Source organism: Phocoena sinus, chromosome 8 (assembly GCF_008692025.1).
Source record: "Phocoena sinus isolate mPhoSin1 chromosome 8, mPhoSin1.pri, whole genome shotgun sequence".
In the NCBI taxonomy this organism is placed as follows: Eukaryota; Metazoa; Chordata; class Mammalia; order Artiodactyla; family Phocoenidae; genus Phocoena; species Phocoena sinus.
In genome coordinates, this window is record NC_045770.1 from 33,707,663 (window position 1) to 33,728,032 (window position 20,370).

Sequence of the window (20,370 nt, forward strand, 5' to 3'; positions counted from 1 at the left end):
TAAATGCTCTTGTTTACCCCCAATTCACTTATTTACTTATCTTCCAGATTACATGAAAAGCATGATCATTCTTCATTAGGATGGCCACATAATATATCAACTAAACCAGGACAGTTTTGAGAGAAGGGACTTCATTAATAATTACGCTGGCACTCCAAGTTTAACTTGGAACTGTCTTGGTCTAACCAGAATGTGACTTCCCTCCCAGTGACCACTCAGTTAAGCATAACCACTGGCATTCATTCTTGCCTCCTGTTTCTCATTTTCCATAGCCAGTGAGCTGCAAAGATCTGTAGCTTCTGTCTCCCTCCTATCTTTTGAACATGTGCTTTCCTTTCCATCTCAATTACCATTGCCTTTTTTCATACGCTTCTTGTTTCTTGTCAGAATTTTTGCTGTGATCTCCCATTTCGTCTCACGCTCATCTAAAACATCTTCTACATTTGTCAGAATGATCCTCTTAAAGTGCATATCAAATCATGTGCCTTTCCTGCTTTGGCCCTTTGATGGATATCCATAACCTGTGGCATAAAAGTTATGTTCTTTCCCAGGGCATCAGAGAGCACTTATACCCAATCCTATCTCACCACTTCTCCCTCTTGCACACTAGAACTGTCCTGACATATAGTAGGTACTAACTAAACAATGAATGAAATCAGCATTTAAGACATAACTCCACACACCAAGAACTTATTTCAACAAGTTTACATAAATGTGATGTAATACTAAATGTCATTTTTATATTAGGATGGATATGTAAGAAAAACAGGTTATGTCTGTTGAACAAAATACATAGTGAAATGTACATATGATTTGTGATGCAAAAATATATATGATGTAAAATCCAGTTGATTAGATTTTTCTTAAAATGGAAAAGTGAAATCAGTGTACTTGTTTCAAAATAGCAAAATGCTCCCCAGAAAGTCTAAGTCAATTGATGGAAATATCAGTATCTAAAAGAGAACTTGGCTTCCAGTAGGCACTCAATATTCATTGAGTGGTTAAATACAAGAAATGTAGTCTCCATCAATTGGTTGTCTGTATGCAATGACAATTCATTTGTGCATTTTATATATAACTGTTTCAATCATTTAGTCATTTGAGTCAAGTCACTTAAGTCAACTACCACTTCAGTGAACCAAACTAAATGTGCTGCAGAAAATCCAAATGACGACGAAAAATGTTACTTTTTAGTCAGTTAGTAAAGAGTTCCACAGATTAGAAAACAACCATATGAAAAATACAAGAGAAAAGAAACTAAACTGCTATTCAGTGTCTAAAAAAAATGTTACACGTGTCAATCAAACTAGTTAATGTAGAAAATGTCTAAGCTAGAAAAGCAAGAGACTGGTATAAGTTATTTAAAAAGTCTTACCCAATACTAGTGATAGTAGTGAACTAAAATTTCCACAGTGATGTAGGATATTCCAATAAGACACTGCATGAAGGAGATTAGATTTTCTTCTAGGCAAGGACATTTTATAACTCTATTTTAAAGATTTTTTAAATATTGGAAAAGCAAATATATTAACTGAATAATTTCAATTCTGCTCTAAAACATAAATGATTGCAGATTTGTTTACTATTAATATTAATTACATTAAAATTACACTGAAGACATTTGTTATTGCCCTTTTGAGTCTCAAATACCAGCATATCATCAAACCCAGCTTTGATTTTTGTGATTTATGGCTCTTTTTCTTTTTCACTGGAGACTCTTTTGAGTCCAAGACATTACTCTACCAAAGCCTTGTGCAATCTCCAAGACTGTCATTTCTTATTAGATCAATGGTGGAAAGGAAAAACTGTGCAAACTCTATCTTCTAAAAGATAATTGTGCTAAACACATGCATTTTAAAGCTTGAAATTTTCAGAAGTGATCAGATGCTAAAGATAGACATTTATATCAATGGTTCATAAGGGTAGTGCTTTGAGAGATGTAAAGATAGAGCACATTAATACTGCTCAATTCTCAAATCTAAATGTATTAGGAATATGTTCAAGATTTTCACTGAACTTGAGTTTCCCTTTGTATGTGGAAAAGTGATAGTATGTACTTGTATCTTTCCAAGGGCAAAAGGCAGAAAATTCTCAAATTTTCCTCTTTCACTGGTGAGAATCACTGAAAATTATAGCTTGGAGAAAATTTGAAGAGTATTTAATCAAAGGTTCCAAATTGGTTTCCATTCGATGGTAACTGGTTTCTTTTGTTTTTTTTTTCAACCATTTGAAAAATAAAACAAAACAAAACAGATAACAGTTCACAACTAGCTAAAATGTAAAGTCTCTTTTGCTCTTGGCTGGAGTTAAATCACCTACTTTGTTAACAGTGGCTACCTCATGATAAAAAATTTTGGTGAAAATTAAAATAGGAATATGAATTAATGATTACTTCAACACGATAAACAAAATCTTTCAAAACGTGACTCTCGAGGCAGAATAATAAAAAATGATCTTTTGTGTAAAAAGCTGACGAAGCCTCTGAGGAGTCTTTAATATGTTAATCTTATAGATGAGAAAGCAGAGTAAGACAACTTTGTTATAACTGATCTTCCTCTTTGCTAAAGTCCTTTTTTTCCTGTAGATTTATATATAATTTAATAGCTCTGCCAGGCTGGCTTCATGGGTGTGTTACTTGTGTAGTCACATAAGGTCCTTTCCTTAGAAGGTCTCTATACTTGGATTAATGTTCTGCTGTCACTGCCTTGAAATTCTTATCAAGCTTTGAATGGAGGACTCTGCATTTTCATTTGGCACTGGGCCCAACAATTTATGAAGCCAGTGCTATAGCTATGCCTATGTCTTTATTTCATTATTTCCCCTAAAGGATGTAGGATATCTAGAGAGCTTTCTTCCTTGGTGTTTCTCACCCCATTCCCAAAGATGCCTCTCATACTAGTGGACAAGTGGACATAGAGCCACACAGAGGGCTGAGACCTTGGCATCTTCATCTTTCTATTCCAACTGCCTGGCTCAAGGCTTGATACAGAGCAGGTGCTGGATGAATGGGTGAGTGAATAAATGAATAGCAAAGTATCAACAAATACCTGTTGACTTATTTAATTGACAGAACAGTCAAACTTTTAATAGTTTCAGGTTTGTGGGGCTTCCCTGGTGGTGCAGTGGTTAAGAATCCGCCTGCCAATGCAGGGGACACGGGTTCGAGCCCAGGTCCAGGAATATCCCACATGCCGAGGAGCAAGTAAGCCCTCGTGTCACAACTACCGAGCCTGCTCTCTAGAGCCCATGCTCCACAACAAAAGAAGCCACCATGATGAGAAGCCAGCGCACAGCAAAGAAGAGTAGCCCCTGCTCTCCGCAACTAGACAAAGCCTGCAAGCAGCAACAAAGACCTAGTGCAGCCAAAAATAAAATAAATAAAAAGTAAATAAATTTATAAAAAAATAATTTCAGGTTTGCAATAAAAAGTGACTAGGTGGATCAGGAGAGACTAAAGGTAAATTATTCAAAGAAAAAATTTATTGGAAAGAATAAATAGAATTGAACTGATGAAAAGTTTAAAGCAAGTAAGACTGAAATACAGTTTGAACTCCAGGTTAAATCAGAAGTGATGGGTGGAAGGAGGTATGAATAGGTAAAAGCAGTTAGATTTTTCTCAACAAGGTATGTCCTGATGTGGATTCTTTCTTCTCAAATTCAGTTTAATACACATCAGATTCATCTTGTAAACTGTAATTCAAGAAATAAAATTTGTTGTCCAAGCTTGGGGAAAGGAGGGTATATAGGTTGTGTGTTCAGAAGGAACCAAGAGATTATTGATTCTTCTTTGACTATTCCAAGAGTTTCTTGATCTCCAGTTTTGCATTAATAAACAGAGTAGTATGAATAAAAATTTGCATGAAGAAGTGGAGTTTTTATTGTTTCCTTTGCCTCTAGGCAGAATAGACAGAGCTCAGGCTCTGGTTCCCAATTAGATTAGCTAAACACATTTTATTCTTTAAATGATGATAGTTTCTTACCCTTATATTCTCTTTGGGAAACATATTTCTTACATTCAGTTTTGTAAAATAAAATAAAATAACAAAAAACTAACACTCCTTTCTCTGGAGTGTTTTATGTTGTGTTTGATCACCTACCTCTCATATTGCTTGGGAGTATCAGTTCTTTACAAATTATGTATCCCCCCCAGTGAGGTTATCTCTTAATGGTCTATCTCCTTTACCTTGGATAATATAATACAGATTTATTCATCTTTAAAGAGTTCCCTATAACATTGTCTAGACTTACTTTCTTTCTTTTTGCTATATCACACTTGAATAAGTGACTTAAATTGTGCACAGATGTCCAGGTGTGGCTTTAATTTCTTTTTATATTCCAGCAAAATAACTTATTTTAACATATTCATTACTTCTATTATGGTTCTACAAATTATGCATGGTGATGTTATGAGGCTGATTCACTGAATACTAAATATGTTGGAGCAAGCAATTTTATGCTTCAGATGATTATTTATGGGAAAATTCAATTTTTGGAGGATGATAATAATGGTGGGATAGATGTGAATAATAGCACTGGCATTCACAAGCAAAATAAAGCAAAAGTGGAAACAAGCAAAATAAAGCAAAAGTGGAAACAAGCATTTGGGGTAAAGATAGCTTTAAAGCAGTGAGTGGGAAGAAAAGCAGGAAACATCACTAGTTAGGGACTCTCAGATTCTAAACAGGCAATGATGAGGTCTTAAGACAACACACCTGAGCTCCAATTTAGTGTGCTTACGGGGCCAGGTGAAGAATTGTAGGATTTTGTGAGATGCCCAAAAGAATTTCATAGACTATCTCTAATGGGAAAGGAGATGATCTCCTAGACTGATCTAGGAGAATATAGATTTTTAGTCCCCTAAATTTCCACTGAAATAGAATTACAGAGTTACAAAAACATATTCCTTGCCACCGAAGAATGTTCCTCATTCTCAAGATTGAGCAAAGTGAACTGCTGAGGCAATCCAATGAAGGTACCCTATAAGAAGTATGGTGAAATTGTCTTTACTGCTCCCATTTTTATGACACACTTGAGTAAGTGTGCTTTAAGGATTCTGCTGCTGGAATTGTAGCCATCATTAGAAAAACTTCATCTAGAACTCTCAGCTTTGGTCCTGTGGCCTGTACTATTAGAATGCCCCAGGTTTACAAACCAACGAATGGAGGAGTGGGAGAAAGAAGAATGCAGGGTAAAACTATTTTGAATTTCATTTCACAAGCCAACCTTAGAAACAGCAATATTCAAGCATCCAGGTTCCTTAAATTATCAGGAACCATTAACTTACAAAAAATAATTGTAAAAATAAAAAGAAGAACCAGAACCTTTAGTTCAGTTTTTAAATCTGCCTAAAACCAACCAGGCAGAAGAGGCAAGCTATTTTTATTAATTTTAGAAAAATAATACAAATATATAATAGAAAATTGGTGACGAAGCAACTCACTTCAAAGGAAAGCTTGAGCTGCATGTTACATGAATATTCAGACAATAGCAACCTGTTTGAAATTGCCATTGAGTATAATTCCAAATTTCTGCATTTTATCATCTCCTAGGCATAAATCCAAAGGCTAAAAGAGCAGAACACAAAAAAGCCAAGCCTGAATTATGTTCTAAACCTTGGTGAATTTAATTTTATTTACAAAGCAGAATGTTACTTTGCCACTTAAATATGCCCCTCATGGTCCTGTAAAAATACCTGGTTTCTTGTTATCAACCTCTAAATTGTGTTATTCATTTAGAAAGCTCCAGTTTTAGGAGCATCATTCTAAATTACTAGACAAGTGCTACACAATAAATACACATAATCTAAAACAAACTGTAGTGAGAGAAGAAAGCAATTTTCTATAAATTTGACTGCAGCGTCGGGTTTGCTGTTCCATAAGCCTTATAACTTTTAAAGGCATAAAGGAAAATTTTTAGCTAAATGAAATATCATGAGAGGATGAGCACTTTAAAATCTTGATGTTTTATAATAGAGTAATACAGGTACACATTCTTGTTATAAATTTGGAGAAGAGTTCAAATAACCTTCTGAACAGAACCATCATGTACAAAGAAATGAACAAGCTGTCACTCACTCAGATATACACTTGTTTCAAAACAACATTTTACTTGAACCAGTGGTGGATGTACTACCCAAAATCAATAAACCTTGGATGACACATACAACTAAAACAAAGAGATGATGAAGCTTGCATAGACCTTATATTTCCTGCTCAAGATTTTTATAATATTAACAAATTCTTAAAAAATTATGATTGGAAAACATTCCAAGTGGATAAGACAAGTTAATCTAAGATATAAGTTTTTGCTATAGATTGTGAAATTTTTCTTTGCAGAGGTCATGCAAGGGGTCTTAGCATGCAGTATTCACACCAGTCAAAATGTGATTAAGATTGAAAAGGGAGACGTGAGATTCTGGTAATGTTCTAGTTCTCTTAAATGGTAATTTCATGGTGTAATGGTGTAAAGTAATTTCATCACTTTGTGATGATTTTCTTTGAGTTGTATACCTGTACACCTATGATTTTAAATTTTTTCTGCAGGTATATTGTTGCTCCATAAAAATGCTAAAAGGAAAGAAAGAAAGAAGGAAAAAAGAAAAGGGAAAGAGAGCAGAAAGAAAGGAAGAAGAGAAATAAAGAAAGGAAGTAAGGAAGGAAGGGAGAAGGAAAGAAGAAAGAAAGAAAGAAAGAAAGAAAGAAAGGAAGAAAGAAAGAAAGAAAGAAAGAAAGAAAGAAAAAGAAAAAAAGGGAAAATATTACATGCTAAGAGCTGCATTTCCCATACTGGGGAATAATGTGCTAAAAGAAATTAGTGCTGTAGTCATTTACTTAATTCAAATAAGATGTAGCTTTATAGGGTTGCAGAATCTGGCAGCCTGGTTCATGGTTGGAAACCACTTAACCGTCATTTCTGCACAGAAAGATTGTGTTGACATTTCCAGACTTTTAAAAAATCCCTGTTAACAGTCGCAAATGCTACCATATTAGGCACACAGTTTTCCTGTTTCAGGAAGTAGAATTTAGAAGTTCATGGAGGATAAAAAGTGCCTGGGGGTTCCACTAGCTTTGCATTTGAAAAACACATACATAGAAAAAAAATGTTGTCTCTGTAGTGTCAAAGTGTCTTTGTGACTCAACTGTTGAAAATTTCTGTTTGGCATTAAGTTGGGTAAACACCTAGTAACCACTTAGTACTAAAGGTGTCTTGGACCTGAAGTTGGCTCTGTAGGTTTTGTCTGTTTCTAAGGAGCAAGTTTCCATGTAATCTTTGCAAAGGCAAAAGGTTAAGCAAAAATGACATATATTGTAAAATCGAAAGTAAAAGGCACTGTACTGATGTGCTCAAAGTCCATGCATTTAAATTCCTTTGTATGATAATTTATGGTGATCATGTCTTCAGACTGCACTATTAGCATACTCACCCCTAACAAGAAGTTCTGCCTCATCTGACACACTGTCTGCTGTGGTCTGTACCCTGCAGCCATATCTCCCAGCATGCATCAGAAGGATGTTCCTGATCATTAAATCTGCAGAGGATGCTTGCTGAAAGAGGGATGAAGTGCCAGTTTAAAATGTTGCAAATCTGTCTAGTTCAAGGTGGCTTAAGGGGAACTTTGCATATTCAGTCAAAGGGCCCATTTTTGCTCTTACAATTTATACGACAACAATTCAGAAATCAAACATGCCCTAATTTAAGGAACACATGGAAGCTATGCTTTCAACAATTGCTAATAATGGGTTCGAACATTTAACATTGAATATAATAAGTTAGCAGCTACAATATTTTAAAAAAATATTTAAGTATGCACAAACAAATTCATATCTTTAAAAGTACAGGAAAAATAATCAGTGAGCAAAAATTGTTGCTTTGCTATTCAGAGACAGGATAATTTTTGTGACAAGAAAGCAGTATTGAAAGGAATAACAACACATGGAAATTAATTATGAGGCAACAGTAGTCAAAATATTATCTTGTGTGGCTTTATTGAATGGCTGCTTTCATAAGTACACTGTGGGCAACAGAATGAAGTAGTGCTTAGATGCAAGAGTGCTGGTCCCAAAGCCATGTGTTTTCACTTCACAGAGATTTATTCCTTCCATAACCACCACCATCAGGAGTAGGGTCAGCCTGAATCTCTCTTAATCAATGCAATTACAGAGCACAAAGGCACCTCAAAACATTTGATCCTTGTTGGAAGCACGATGATTAGAACACAGTTGAAGAACAACTGCAGTTAGGGAGATCAATAAGTATCAGGGAGATTATCTTTTAGATGTATCAGTTCATGGGATCAGTGCTGATCCTACACTTTAGTATGACTGGTACAACCTTTCATTACTTAATCTTGTCTTTCATTTACTTTAATGGGAAAGATAGATTTCCATTTTCATGAATGTGTGAAGAGCTGATATTTACAACACATGAGGTATTCTTTTCAGAGAATGACATAGTGAAACTCCAATATGCTCTTCAGTTTCCATGTTGCAATCAAAAACAATTCACTGGAATGAGTATACGCATGCAGCATGAAATGAAATCTTCAAAGAACTCAACACTCCTCTCCAACGGTAGTTGGGCACGTGAAAGAATGCTTAATGCAAGCTATGGAGAAGCACCCCAGATTGGAGAAGCACCCCAGATTAGAGATCTTTAATTTGTTGATGGAATGGGTGAATTATCTTAAAAAATGATGTATTTGTCCTTATAGGGCAGTGGCCTGATGAGTATTTAAGACTTTAGTTGTTCACCTTTATTTTGAAATAAACTAATGGACTATATAAAAATCATGAAAATGAGAGGAATTTCTGGAAATCTGTTGGATTCTTTTTTTTTTTTCTTAGCATTTTCTTAGCATTCGTTAAAGGGTGAGAAGTCATTGGAAATTTCTACCTCTCAAATGATGTGTGTTTCTTTAAATGAATCAATTAACTGTATACTATGTTTTAGCCATTTCTTTCTGGTATTTCATTTCTGGGTTGTTTGTTATTTTTCCTTCCCATTAAGGTGTTCTAAGGGTGTTGACGTTTTCTCTCATGAAATAATTGTTAAGATATGGTCTAGTTCAGTCATTTACAAGGGAATGCTTCTTGGTGAGAATGCATTACAATGTTATAACAATAATTTCAAGGAATGTGATATTTGTCCAATGAATATCCTCCACTGCTAATTTCCTTAGATAAAATTGTTACTCAAATTTCATTTTCTCATCTGTACTAGACTAAGTGATCACTTCTTTCAAACCTGAAAAGGAAATTAACCTTAAAAAAAACCTTTGATTTCACTTTGGGAAACAAAAGCAAACTGTAAACATCGTAAGCCATGGCTCAGTTTCAAATCTACGTAATATAATACTGTCTAAATGAGCTTAAATATATTTACCAATTTATATAGTATGGATCCATCTTAGATGTGAAGATCTCCTTTTACCCATGGATTTCTAAGATGCTCTCCTAGTAGGGTACTCTGTTAAATTAATCAAGAATCAATGTGCACACCATGGGCCTAGAATAGGGCCTATGTTTAATGAAAAAGCCAAGGAGATGCCCAGAAAATCAGAGAGGACTTTACTATTTCCAGAAGTAACACTCCTGAAAGACTGTAGTCTTAGTTACTGGAGTTTTTTGTTTGTTTTGTTGTTTTTTTACTTGCTTGTTTTCCAGTTTTACAAACTGATTGGTGGTAGTTTAACAACAGAAAAAGTAATGATTATAAGTCATTTTTCAGGCTCACGTTTTTGACAAAATTATCTCATAAAATCACATTCTCGTGATTAAATAATTGATTGCCTTTTTTTCCAGATCTTTTTCTTCCCAAATAATTGACTTCTTTTCTTCCTGGACAAAAGTCTTAAAACTTTTGTCCTTTTCGTTGAATTGTAGTGAAAGAAAACTTAATGGGATTAAGAAGAGACTTCATTGAAAATCACATAAATGTCCAAGGGATTCAGAAGGGTAAAACATAGATTATCTTTTCTATGTTGTCCTTTCCTTGGTTCCTGCAATTAACAGCATGCAATGCTCTAGAAACTGGCTGAAGCTCCATCACCATCATCAGGAATAAAAGCCTACAGTCTATTGTATATCTATTAATGACAAGACTATTGGAGGAGTTGAAATTGTCTCATTTGGGGCCCATTCCTCCTCTTTTGGATTATATCTGCATTATATTTTTACAATTCTAAACAGGGAAGATTAAAAGTAAAATGAATGAATTGTGAACACTAAACCTAAATTACCCTTTCAGGAGATTTACTCATCTTTCTAGAGAAGTAATGAGAAGAATTCACGTAGGAGCCCATTACACTTAATCTCAGCCCACAGTGTGCAGTTCCTGAGAGAGAACTTCCACAATTTAGTGCAGTTTTAATGAAATGGTTACTTACAGCAGATGTTTGCTTTCTTAAGCTTAAACCTCATTTTCACTTTTTCTCTCTTGGGAGTTATTCTCTCTTTTCTTGTTTTCTTTGACACTTGTTTGACACTGCCTTTTCTTTGCTGCTTTCTTTGGCTTTATGAATAAATTGTGTTATGTGTTGCTTCAAAAGAACTTTCCCACAACCAGTGCTTAACACAACACTCCAAGTGTTGTGCATCTAGCATACTGCATGCCACATAGTGGGAGCTCAATAACTATCTGTTGAATGGATGAATAAATGAAGGCTCTTTAATAAAGAGGCTGTCTGTTCACTCTCTGTGGGATTGGCAACACTGCTAAGTCATTTACATTTCTTGGTCACATACGCTCATTAGAGCAGTTGCTAGATTACTGTAACTTTTATTTATGACTCAGAAATAATAGAGGAAATGTCATCCTTCCACTCAAGTCCAGTTCTTTATTGGCTTTCACTTGGACTAAGGGTCCTGCTCATCCAACATAAGACTGCCAGTTAAGACTTCCTAAAAATGGAAGCATATTTAACTTTGCTGTTCAAAGTGCCTGTTAACTTTTGCTGCCTTGAGGATAAAGTCCAATTTCCTTGTTTCAGCAGAGGTCTACTCAGAGCATGATTCCACCTCCTATGCTGAATTCTGTGCTTCTATGACATTAACCTCACATTTCTTCCTACACCGGAATTCTTCCCATAATTCTGCCTGTTCTGTTACAGATGCTCATTCTCCCTTCTTTGCCTGGAAAGATACTTTTAGACACAGCTCAAATGCCTCCTCCTTGGTTAAGCCTTTCTTCATTAGTTCTGCCACTGTTTAGTTTTGCTTCATTAGCACTCTGCTCATGTCTCTGAACTAGCACTTGACATTCTTGGAAGTCACGCCTAAGGGCATTCCCAGAGCTGAGCTGGGCACTAGGGCAGCCGATTGTCGTTGGGTGAGCTAATGAATGCATGGATGGCTTCCTCCCTTCCTTCTTCATGCCTGACAGTACCTCCTCCTCTCCCTCTTTTTTCTCTTAAAGAAATAAGGAAGGGAAATAGGAAAGACTATGGAGGAAGAGAGCAGAAAAAAGTGCTGAAAGAGTATATACAGGTTTTGGTATGACACAGAATTGTGTGAACCCCTGCTCTGCCACTTATTAAATTTTGAACTTGGGAAAATTATTCTATTGCTCAGAGATTCTCTCACAGCTTCAATGTGATAATGCAAGTAAAGCCCATGGCAGTGTGTCTGGCACATAGTAAATGTTTGATAAATGTTATCTGTTAAAGGGCACTATAATTGCATTCTTAGCCAAGAGGAATATTTCCTTAATTGGTATTCACTCCTTCAACAAACTGGATATCAATGTTTTCCATAGCTATAGTAAGTTTTCTGGTAAGTGCCTAGCTTTATTTTAGATGTGTGTTATCCCCCCTCTCATGGAATACTACTGCACTCAGAATAAGAAGACCTGAATTCTAGACTTAGTTCAGTACCTTCCTAGCCCTGAGACTCTGGGCAAGGCACTTTACTGGAATAATAATAGCTACTCTGTCTCTCTCCTGAGTATTGAGGGAAAATGAATGAAACAATGTTCATACATGAACTCTTAGGAAATGCTTCAGAAAGGTAAAGTACTTGTAAAGCATTTTTTCAGCAGGATTAGCAGAATGCTGTACACATAGTAAACACTCTGAGAAGGTTTGGGGAATTAATTGTCTAAACAAAAAGATAACTTGACTGTTCTCATAAAAAGTGAATTCATGTTGAATGGCTTACTCAGAAACCTTCTAGGTATAGTAGTTTTTGTGTCCTTATTTAGGGTTTACATAACTTTCTCAATGGGCTCACATAGGGCACTTCCAGCATCCCCAGTCCCCACCAAAGAGACACATAAACCCTTCCTCTCTATAAAGCAAAGTAGTACAGCATGTAAATTCTATGAGATGCAATTTAAAAAAATACCTTCTAACATAAAAAAAAACTGGGTATTAGCTATGAGACATGGATTATTAGATATGATTAATGTTATTGACATAAAATCTTGGATAACTAAAATAATTTCCTGCTAATAATATTTCTTTTTCCCAGAAAATAATTTGCTTAAAATAGCCTAACATGATAAGAAAATAATACACATATACATTATTCTTCCTTTTACACTTGTGTTTTTCTTAGACCTTTTTTTTTTTTTTTTTTTTTTTTTTGCGGTATGCGGGCCTCTCACTGTTGTGGCCTCTCCCATTGCGGAGCACAGGCTCTGGACGCGCAGGCCCAGCGGCCATGGTTCACGGGCCCAGCCACTCCGTGGCATGCGGGATCCTCCCGGACCGGGGCACGAACCGGTATCCCCTGCATCGGCAGGCGGACTCTCAACCACTGCGCCACCAGGGAAGCCCCTTAGACCTTTATATAATGGGATTTATATTCATGATGACCTGGGTTTTAATATATTTTTTAAGAAAGTTGCTGTTATTAACTCACATGCTTAAATAATTGGATATATTATCTGAAATAGAAATTTTAGTTTCTTCCAGTGACAAAAATACTAGACAAAATGCTATTTGACAGACATTTATGTCTATTATGATGAAATATTAAATGCATCCAACAATGCATTGAAGATTAAAAGTAGGTAAAAATGGCTCCACCATGCCATTACTGGGACCTTGGTATTTACTTCAAGCACGTATTCTAAGCATGTATTGTTAAATACTAAGACAAATGCAGAAAGAGTTTTTCTTAGGGACATAGATTAAAGAGGAAAAACTAGTTGATGACTCATTGATGAACTCAGGATGGCTAGGTATCCAAACTGGATCATTTAGTATTATAAACACAAAGTCACAAATTTATGGGATCAGTCCGCTACCTTGGTTAAAACGAAGATTAGGAATTATGAAGCAACTCAAAGCAAGAAATCACAATTAAATTTTAGTACAATGAATTACATTTTATAGATGATGATATTGAATATATGAATATATGAAGAATATTGAGTGGATGAAAAAATCCTGTGTATATCACACTAGTGTTCCTCTTTTCCCAAGTTGGCATACAGGATTAGAGGGTGTGATATTTAACTTGTCAGTGGATACCAGGCTTATGTGGCATGTTTGTACCCTGATTCTTGAGAGATGTCTCTTAACTGGTCATATGTACATTGACTCTCTTTTCCCTAGTGGCAAGGTAAATGGGTATTCCTTTATCTAAGATTAACATAAAAGGCCAAGGCAAAAGGACTACATTATAGATGGAATATTTGTGTCCCCTCAGATTCATATACAGTAAGTCCCCTATGTACAAATGAGTTCCATTTCGAGAGTACATTCGTTAGTCCGATTTCCTCGTAAGTTCAACAAAGTTAGCCTGAGTACCCAACTAACACAACTGGCCACGTAGTACTGTACTGTAATAGGTTTATAATACTTTTCACAAAAATAATACATAAAAAACAAACACAAAAAATAATGAAAATATATATATATTTTTTCACGGTACATGGGCCTTTCACTGTTGTGGCCTCTCCCATTGTGGAGCACAGGCTCTGGATGTGCAGGCTCAGCGGCCATGGCTCACGGGCCCAGCCGCTCCGTGGCATGTGGGATCTTCCTGGACTGGGGCACGAACCCATATCCCCTGCATCGGCAGGCGGACTCTCAACCACTGTGCCACCAGGGAAGCCCCAAAGAAAACATTTTTAATATTACTCCAGACACAAGAACTAGCTTATGTGATTGTACATGTGAACACATGTCCGTGTCTTTAAAAGTTCGCAACTTGAAGGTTCGTATGTAGGGGACTTACTCTATTGAAATTTAAACCCTAATGTGATGGTATACGAAGGTGGATGTTTGGGAAATAATTAGAGTATGAGCATGGGTGAAGCCCTCATGAATGGTATTAGTGCCTTTATAAAAGAGACCTCAGAGAGCTCTCTCACCCTTTCTGCTGTGTGAGGACACAGTGAAAAGATGACCATCTGTCAATCAGGAGGCTGGCTCTCACCAAACACCAAACCTGCCAGTGCCTTGAACTTGGACTTCTCAGCCTCCAAAACTATGAGAAATAAATTTCTGTTGTGTATAAGCCACTCAGACTATGGTGTTCTTCTACTGTAGCCTCAATGGAATAATATAGGCCCTAAGTATATATATTGTCATTTCTATACTAATCTAGTGCTTCTAAACTAAAAGAGGCATGAAATAAGGTCACACTATTTATCAGTCTTATGCTTCTTAAATTTATTCTTAACTACATCCTACCTGTTGCCAAATTTGTCTTAAATGATTACTGAGAATATTTGACTCATAGTTCTTTTATTGTTTATGCAATTATCACTAATCATTCAGTAGATATTTATTTCTATGTGCTATGCTAAGCTTTGGATATACAGATATAGATTCTGCACTTAAGGAGTGCTTAGTCTAATCCAGGTTTGATGGGAAAAATACAGGATGAGAATGTGGAGTAGCTTCCCTTACATCTGTATCTAGGCTTAGAAGAAATGTAAAGGAGACAGATGGATGTGTTATCTGATGGCACAATACTCAGACCAGGTCCAGAGAGAAATGTTTTCTCCTCCATGTGCTTCATATAGTTTTAGCAATCATTCTGTGAGAATTGACTTTTAAATTTAGGTTTTTAATAGTAGCTTTCAAACCATTTCTTTATATCCTCTATGTTATGCCCTCTTTTTGTCTCACCTTTACCCATATGACATGGCATTGCTAGGTTAATACTTTTTTAAAACTGATTTTATTTACAATCTCAAACATCTTCATTGGCTATCTTCACTTATTACCTACAGGATGGTTTAACTTCTTACTCAGCATTTGAGGCTGGACGCAACCAATCTTGTCTCTCACTTCTAGTGGAAAACATACTCTCTGCAACTTTCTTCAAGTTGTTCCCCCAATGAACTGCCAAAGTCTCTGAATTCTGTGTCACACGTTAAAGCCTTGTTCAAGTCTTATGTCTTTCAGAAAGGCTTAACTGACCATGAGGACTGGCTACATCATTTTTGGGTCTCAGTGCAAATTGAAAATATGAATCCCTGTGTCCAAAAATTATTCAGACTTTTAAAAGACTGACAGCCAAGCTTTACACCAAGTACAAGATCTGTCTCAGTGTTGGGCGCTGGGTGACCACACAGCAGACCCATGAAGTTGGTCCCACTGAACCCTCCAGTCCACACTGATCTCCTAGAACATGTATGTACATTCTAGGCAATGGTGCTCTTTGGAATAAATATCAAAGGAGAAATGCATCTCTTTATAAATTATAAAACACCTATCCTTTCCTATCTTAATGTCTTTACCTTCTCTTTTATTCTTCATTGACTTGCGATCTTTTTTCTCAATGCATTTTAGCATGAAAGAATAAGAATAATTAGATTATATCTTCTTAAGGTTTGTGTTAAAAAACAGTGATTAACTTTATGTTTTATACTGAATATTTGTTGTGAGCCTATCCAGGCATTAGCATATTTATGCATTATTCCATCCAAATATTCTTTTTACTTTTTTCTTACATCTCCAGTACAAGCACAAAGCTCACTGATACACCTCTGTCGGCTTCAATCTGTTTGGTATGTTGGTGGCAAACAAAGAGACAGCATCTTATGCTTCGAAGAATGGAGATGGGGACTCTGTCTAAACTTTATAGTCCTAGAGCTGGAAGGGACCATGGAGGGACTTTCATCCTCACTTTGAAGTTGGCAGTGTTTTAAGTGCCATGGCAGACCAGTTTTCTTTAAGAGAATTCTAGGCAAGAGTGGTACTTAAACTCACATCATTAATATTATGAGAAAATCATTCTTTTTTTTTTTTTACATCTTTATTGGAGTATAATTGCTTTACAATGGTGTGTTAGTTTCTGCTTTATAACAAAGTGTATCAATTATACATATACATATGTTCCCATATCTCTTCCCTCTTGCGTCTCCCTCCCTCCCACCCTCCCCATGCCACCTCTCTAGGTGGTCACAAAGCACTGAGCTGATCTCCCTGTGCTATGTGGCTGCTTCCCACTAGCTATCTATTTTATGTTTGGTAGTGTATATATGTCCATTCCACTCTCTCGCTTTGTCACAGCTTACCCTTCCCCCTCCCCATATCCTCAAGTCCATTCTCTAGTAGGTCTGTGTCTTTATTCCTGTCTTACTCCTAGATTCTTCATGACATTTCTTTTTCTTAAATTCCATATATATGTGTTAGCATACGGTAGTGTTTGTATGACAGATCAACTTTTTCATGGAATCTCTTCAGTAATAATATTTTATAATCTGAATAACACCTGGTTCATAGGTTGGCTCAATGAGGCAACACTGGTAGAGGTAAAAAGGTGTTAATAATCATGAGAGTAATCAATGTTTTTCCCTAAGAGTGAATTACACCATTGTCTAGGAATAGAATTATCTTACTGTCTTTCACTGTTTATGCTTTTTAAATTACCTCCATTGATGTTACATAAAGATGATATCACTAGTTAGAAAAAAATTTTGTTCCTCCATGCATTAGCTTGTGCTTTCTAAACAGCTAGTAATGGCCTGACCACCAGGAAAGCTCTAGAATAATAACATTTTACAATAGCTATACATTTATTTTATGAGAGCTCATAGCATATGCACAGTTAAAGTTGTCCATTCATTCACATAACAATCATTTGTTAGAGTGCCTAATTTGTCTAAACAGGAAACTGAAAACACTTGGCACCTTTGAAGTTATGCCCTTGTCGTTTGCTCATAGAAAATATGGATGAGTTTTGACCCAACCTATGGATTTCCTCAACGCAGTGTTTCAGTTGACTGGAGTTGGTACAAGAGATGAAATCTGTCATATCTGATCTGCACATGTTACAAGATAAGAGATAAATTGTGCCTTTGAGAAACTCACAATGCAATGTGGGAGGTAGACAGTTAGCTCTAATGCAATGTGATGTGTTAAAATAAATAATAGGACAAAAATATCATTGCAGAAAAAATTGATTTTAGTGTGCAAAGAAAAATAACAAATCATCTGGTTCAACCAATTCCTATAGCAGTTGAGAAGATCGGGGGCTAAAGAGTGTAGGTGATTTGTTCAAGGGCAGGTTAAGCATGGAGGCTGAAGTAGAGCCTTGGACACTCGACTCTTAGTCAAGTGTTCTTTCCACTCTACTATTGTGACTATGAAACCAATCCTTGTTCTACTTAAACTTGCAGGTAATTTGATTCACTTGTACAAGTTGAAGCACAGTTTGGCAAGCGTACCAAAATAAAATGGTTTCAGTATATGATAACAACCACAAAACTATTATTAGAAATTAACTCTCCAAATACACCATAAAATGATATGAGAGCTCATGTTTTTAAGACTGCTCTTTATCAGCCATATCCAAACATGAAATGTTGCATCTTCCCTTGAAATTCCAGAATCACTTTTCTGATAATACACACGACCCATTAGCTTCATTTACCTACGCCATCATTCAACTTTTCTGTGACTTTTAATCCAGCATTGAGAGAATTTTCTGTGTGTGACCCACAACTGATATGTTTTCTTTTAGCCATGTGTAGTTTGTAGTGACACAGCTTTAGCTGAAGAAGAATTGACCAAATTTGACTTCCTAACTTAAGTACATAATTTAGAGGGAGCAATATTTTACTGATATTTCAATGTGTCTGTTCTCTCTTTTCTAGTACTGTCTATTTTACATTTATCTTTGAAGTTAACACTATTTTGTACACCATCATATAACGGCTTCCAGGATGAATTGTGTTTTATTTTGCTACTGATTTTTACATTGTGGAATAGTCAGTGTCTACACACAAGTCTAGTCCCATCCTGGCTATGGGAAAGAGTGTTCAGACACCAGTCTGGAGGTTTTCTATTTCTTCCCTGAAATCACAGAGCCCAGGCAGGCAGAATATGGTAGCTCTCATCTCACCCATCAGTTAGGGCCAGTATTGATCTGATGTTGTTATAAAGTCTCAAAGTCTTAGGAATGTAGTAGACCACTCTGTGTTTCATTGATTTTCCATAGAACTATATGAATGGGTCCGGAATGAGGTCAGTTTTTTTGTGTGCCTCTATTTTACTCAGGACTCTTAGATGCCAGCAATTTATCATCCTGGGTCCCTGGAATTATGAGGGAAGGACAGAGGCTAATGCTGAGTCTAGAAGACTCATTTGGCTACACTGGCTGAAGGCTCAGCCACTGTGGAACAGATTCAAGCCATCCTCAGTGTTACTTACCTGATTTCATGAGCCACAAAATTGTAAGCAGAGCCAAATGGTTGTCATTTTCCAACACTAAGTTTTGGAGTGGCTTGTGGTACAACAGTAAATAATCATAAAATAATTAGGTACCTGGAAGTGGGGTGCTGACATAACTAAAGTCTAAACATGTGGCACAGGCTTCCCTGGTGGCGCAGTGGTTGAGAGTCCGCCTGCCGATGCAGGGGACGCAGGTTCGTGCCCCGGTCCGGGAAGATCCCACATGCCGCTGAGCGGCTGGGCCCGTGAGCCATGGCCGCTGAGCCTGCATGTCCGGAGCCTGTGCTCTGCAATGGGAGAGGCCACAACAGTGAGTGGCCTGTGTGCCACAAAAAAAAAAAAAAAAAAAAAACACCTAAACATGTGGCACTGGCTTTGGGGTTCTAGTTCAGAGGCTTGGAAGGTCATGAGGACATTACTACTGAGAGCTGGAAGGATCTCAAGGAGACTATTGGTAAGGGCTTGAGGAACAGTGAGGAAACTTCCTGGAGAGTGGAGAAAAGGAGATGAGCTGAAAGAGAGAAGTGCTCATTTCTCAAGCAGAATATAGAAGAAATCTAAAGGAGCTGAGGCTCCAGTTGGAAAACAGAAAGACTCTTCAGCTTTAGTCGTGCCAAGTGGTAACAGACTACTAAGGTAAGAAATGGCCTTGGAAAACACCAAATCCAGGATGCTACCAAATAAAACATATTCCCAGGGTAAAGGTCCCAAGTTGTGGCTAAAAGATACTTTATTTGCACTGGAATATTACAGGCATTTTTCCAGAGGAACCAGACCCTCTGTCCAAGATAGGGAAGAATTCGAAGAAACTGTTAATGGGGGCTGAGAAAGCATTGAGAAGATCATAATTGGAGGATGCAGGAAAAGGTAATTGAGTTATGAATTGGCAGAAAAATTAGCAAAACCCTTGGCAGGCGAGGGTTATGTGGAAGATGAGCTCAGCTTATGTCTCATAGGGGTCTCTTTATATATATGAAAGAATATGGTTTGCAATGGAAAGAGTGTGTTGACAGATGTTTTAAAAGAAAGAAAAATGACCATGAATGGTGGAGAAACTTTTATACCTAATTTTTTTGCAAAAATATAATGTTCCACATGGAATAAGTAATTTTATATAAGAATATCTAAAGATGTATTTTCCAGTTAAATATCTGACTGTTTCAAGTTTACCCTAAAAATTCAAGTTTTTTTCTCATTTTATTTGCAATATTAGTAAATATTTTAACAAGTATAATCTTCAAGAAGTAGATGTATTATTTCAACTATGGGCTTTATGACCAAATACTAAGTATTCTTTTGCCAAGCCTAACTTGATAGTTGCTAATGCTTAGGAACAAGTTTCTGAGTCAGAAAATATCCCACTGCAAAAGAAGGAAATTTGGGTCACAGCTTCCATTTAAGCACTGTCATTCACAGTCATGAAGATTCTCATCAACATCAAAAATACCTAGAATTTAGGGAATTCAAACACATCAATGTCAGAAAAGACTATTCAAACTACTGCTTAGATTGTGAGCTACAACAGCAATCTTCCAATGAAGATTCAATCAGAAGAAGAATAGTTCAGTTAAAAGGAAAGGTCAAACTGAATAAATGTGTCAATCAGAAGCCAGCTATGAAAAGTTCAAGGTCAAGGACTTTCACAGTCAAATTCAACTGACATTTTGAAAGTGATTGAGTCATTTTGATACAGAAAACTCATTTTTAATAAGTCTTTGTAATTTTATGAAAGAGAATTC

The 20,370-nt window shown here is 36.4% G+C and overlaps 1 protein-coding gene and 1 long non-coding RNA gene across 2 annotated transcripts in view; one reads left to right on the forward strand and one right to left on the reverse strand.

Annotated features, from left to right (window-relative positions):
- The window catches only part of CNTN5 (contactin 5), a 1,462,970-nt gene that overhangs the window by 130,009 nt on the left and 1,312,591 nt on the right, over positions 1–20,370 (reverse strand). Inside the window, exon 16 of the mRNA XM_032640142.1 lies at positions 7,424–7,544. Within this exon, the coding sequence (XP_032496033.1) occupies positions 7,424–7,544 (121 nt within the window). The remainder of the gene's footprint in view (positions 1–7,423; positions 7,545–20,370) is intronic.
- LOC116757819 lies at positions 3,830–13,744 on the forward strand. The gene is made up of 3 exons (XR_004351093.1): positions 3,830–3,840; positions 7,252–7,254; positions 13,662–13,744. It is a non-coding gene; the product is annotated as an uncharacterized LOC116757819 (long non-coding RNA).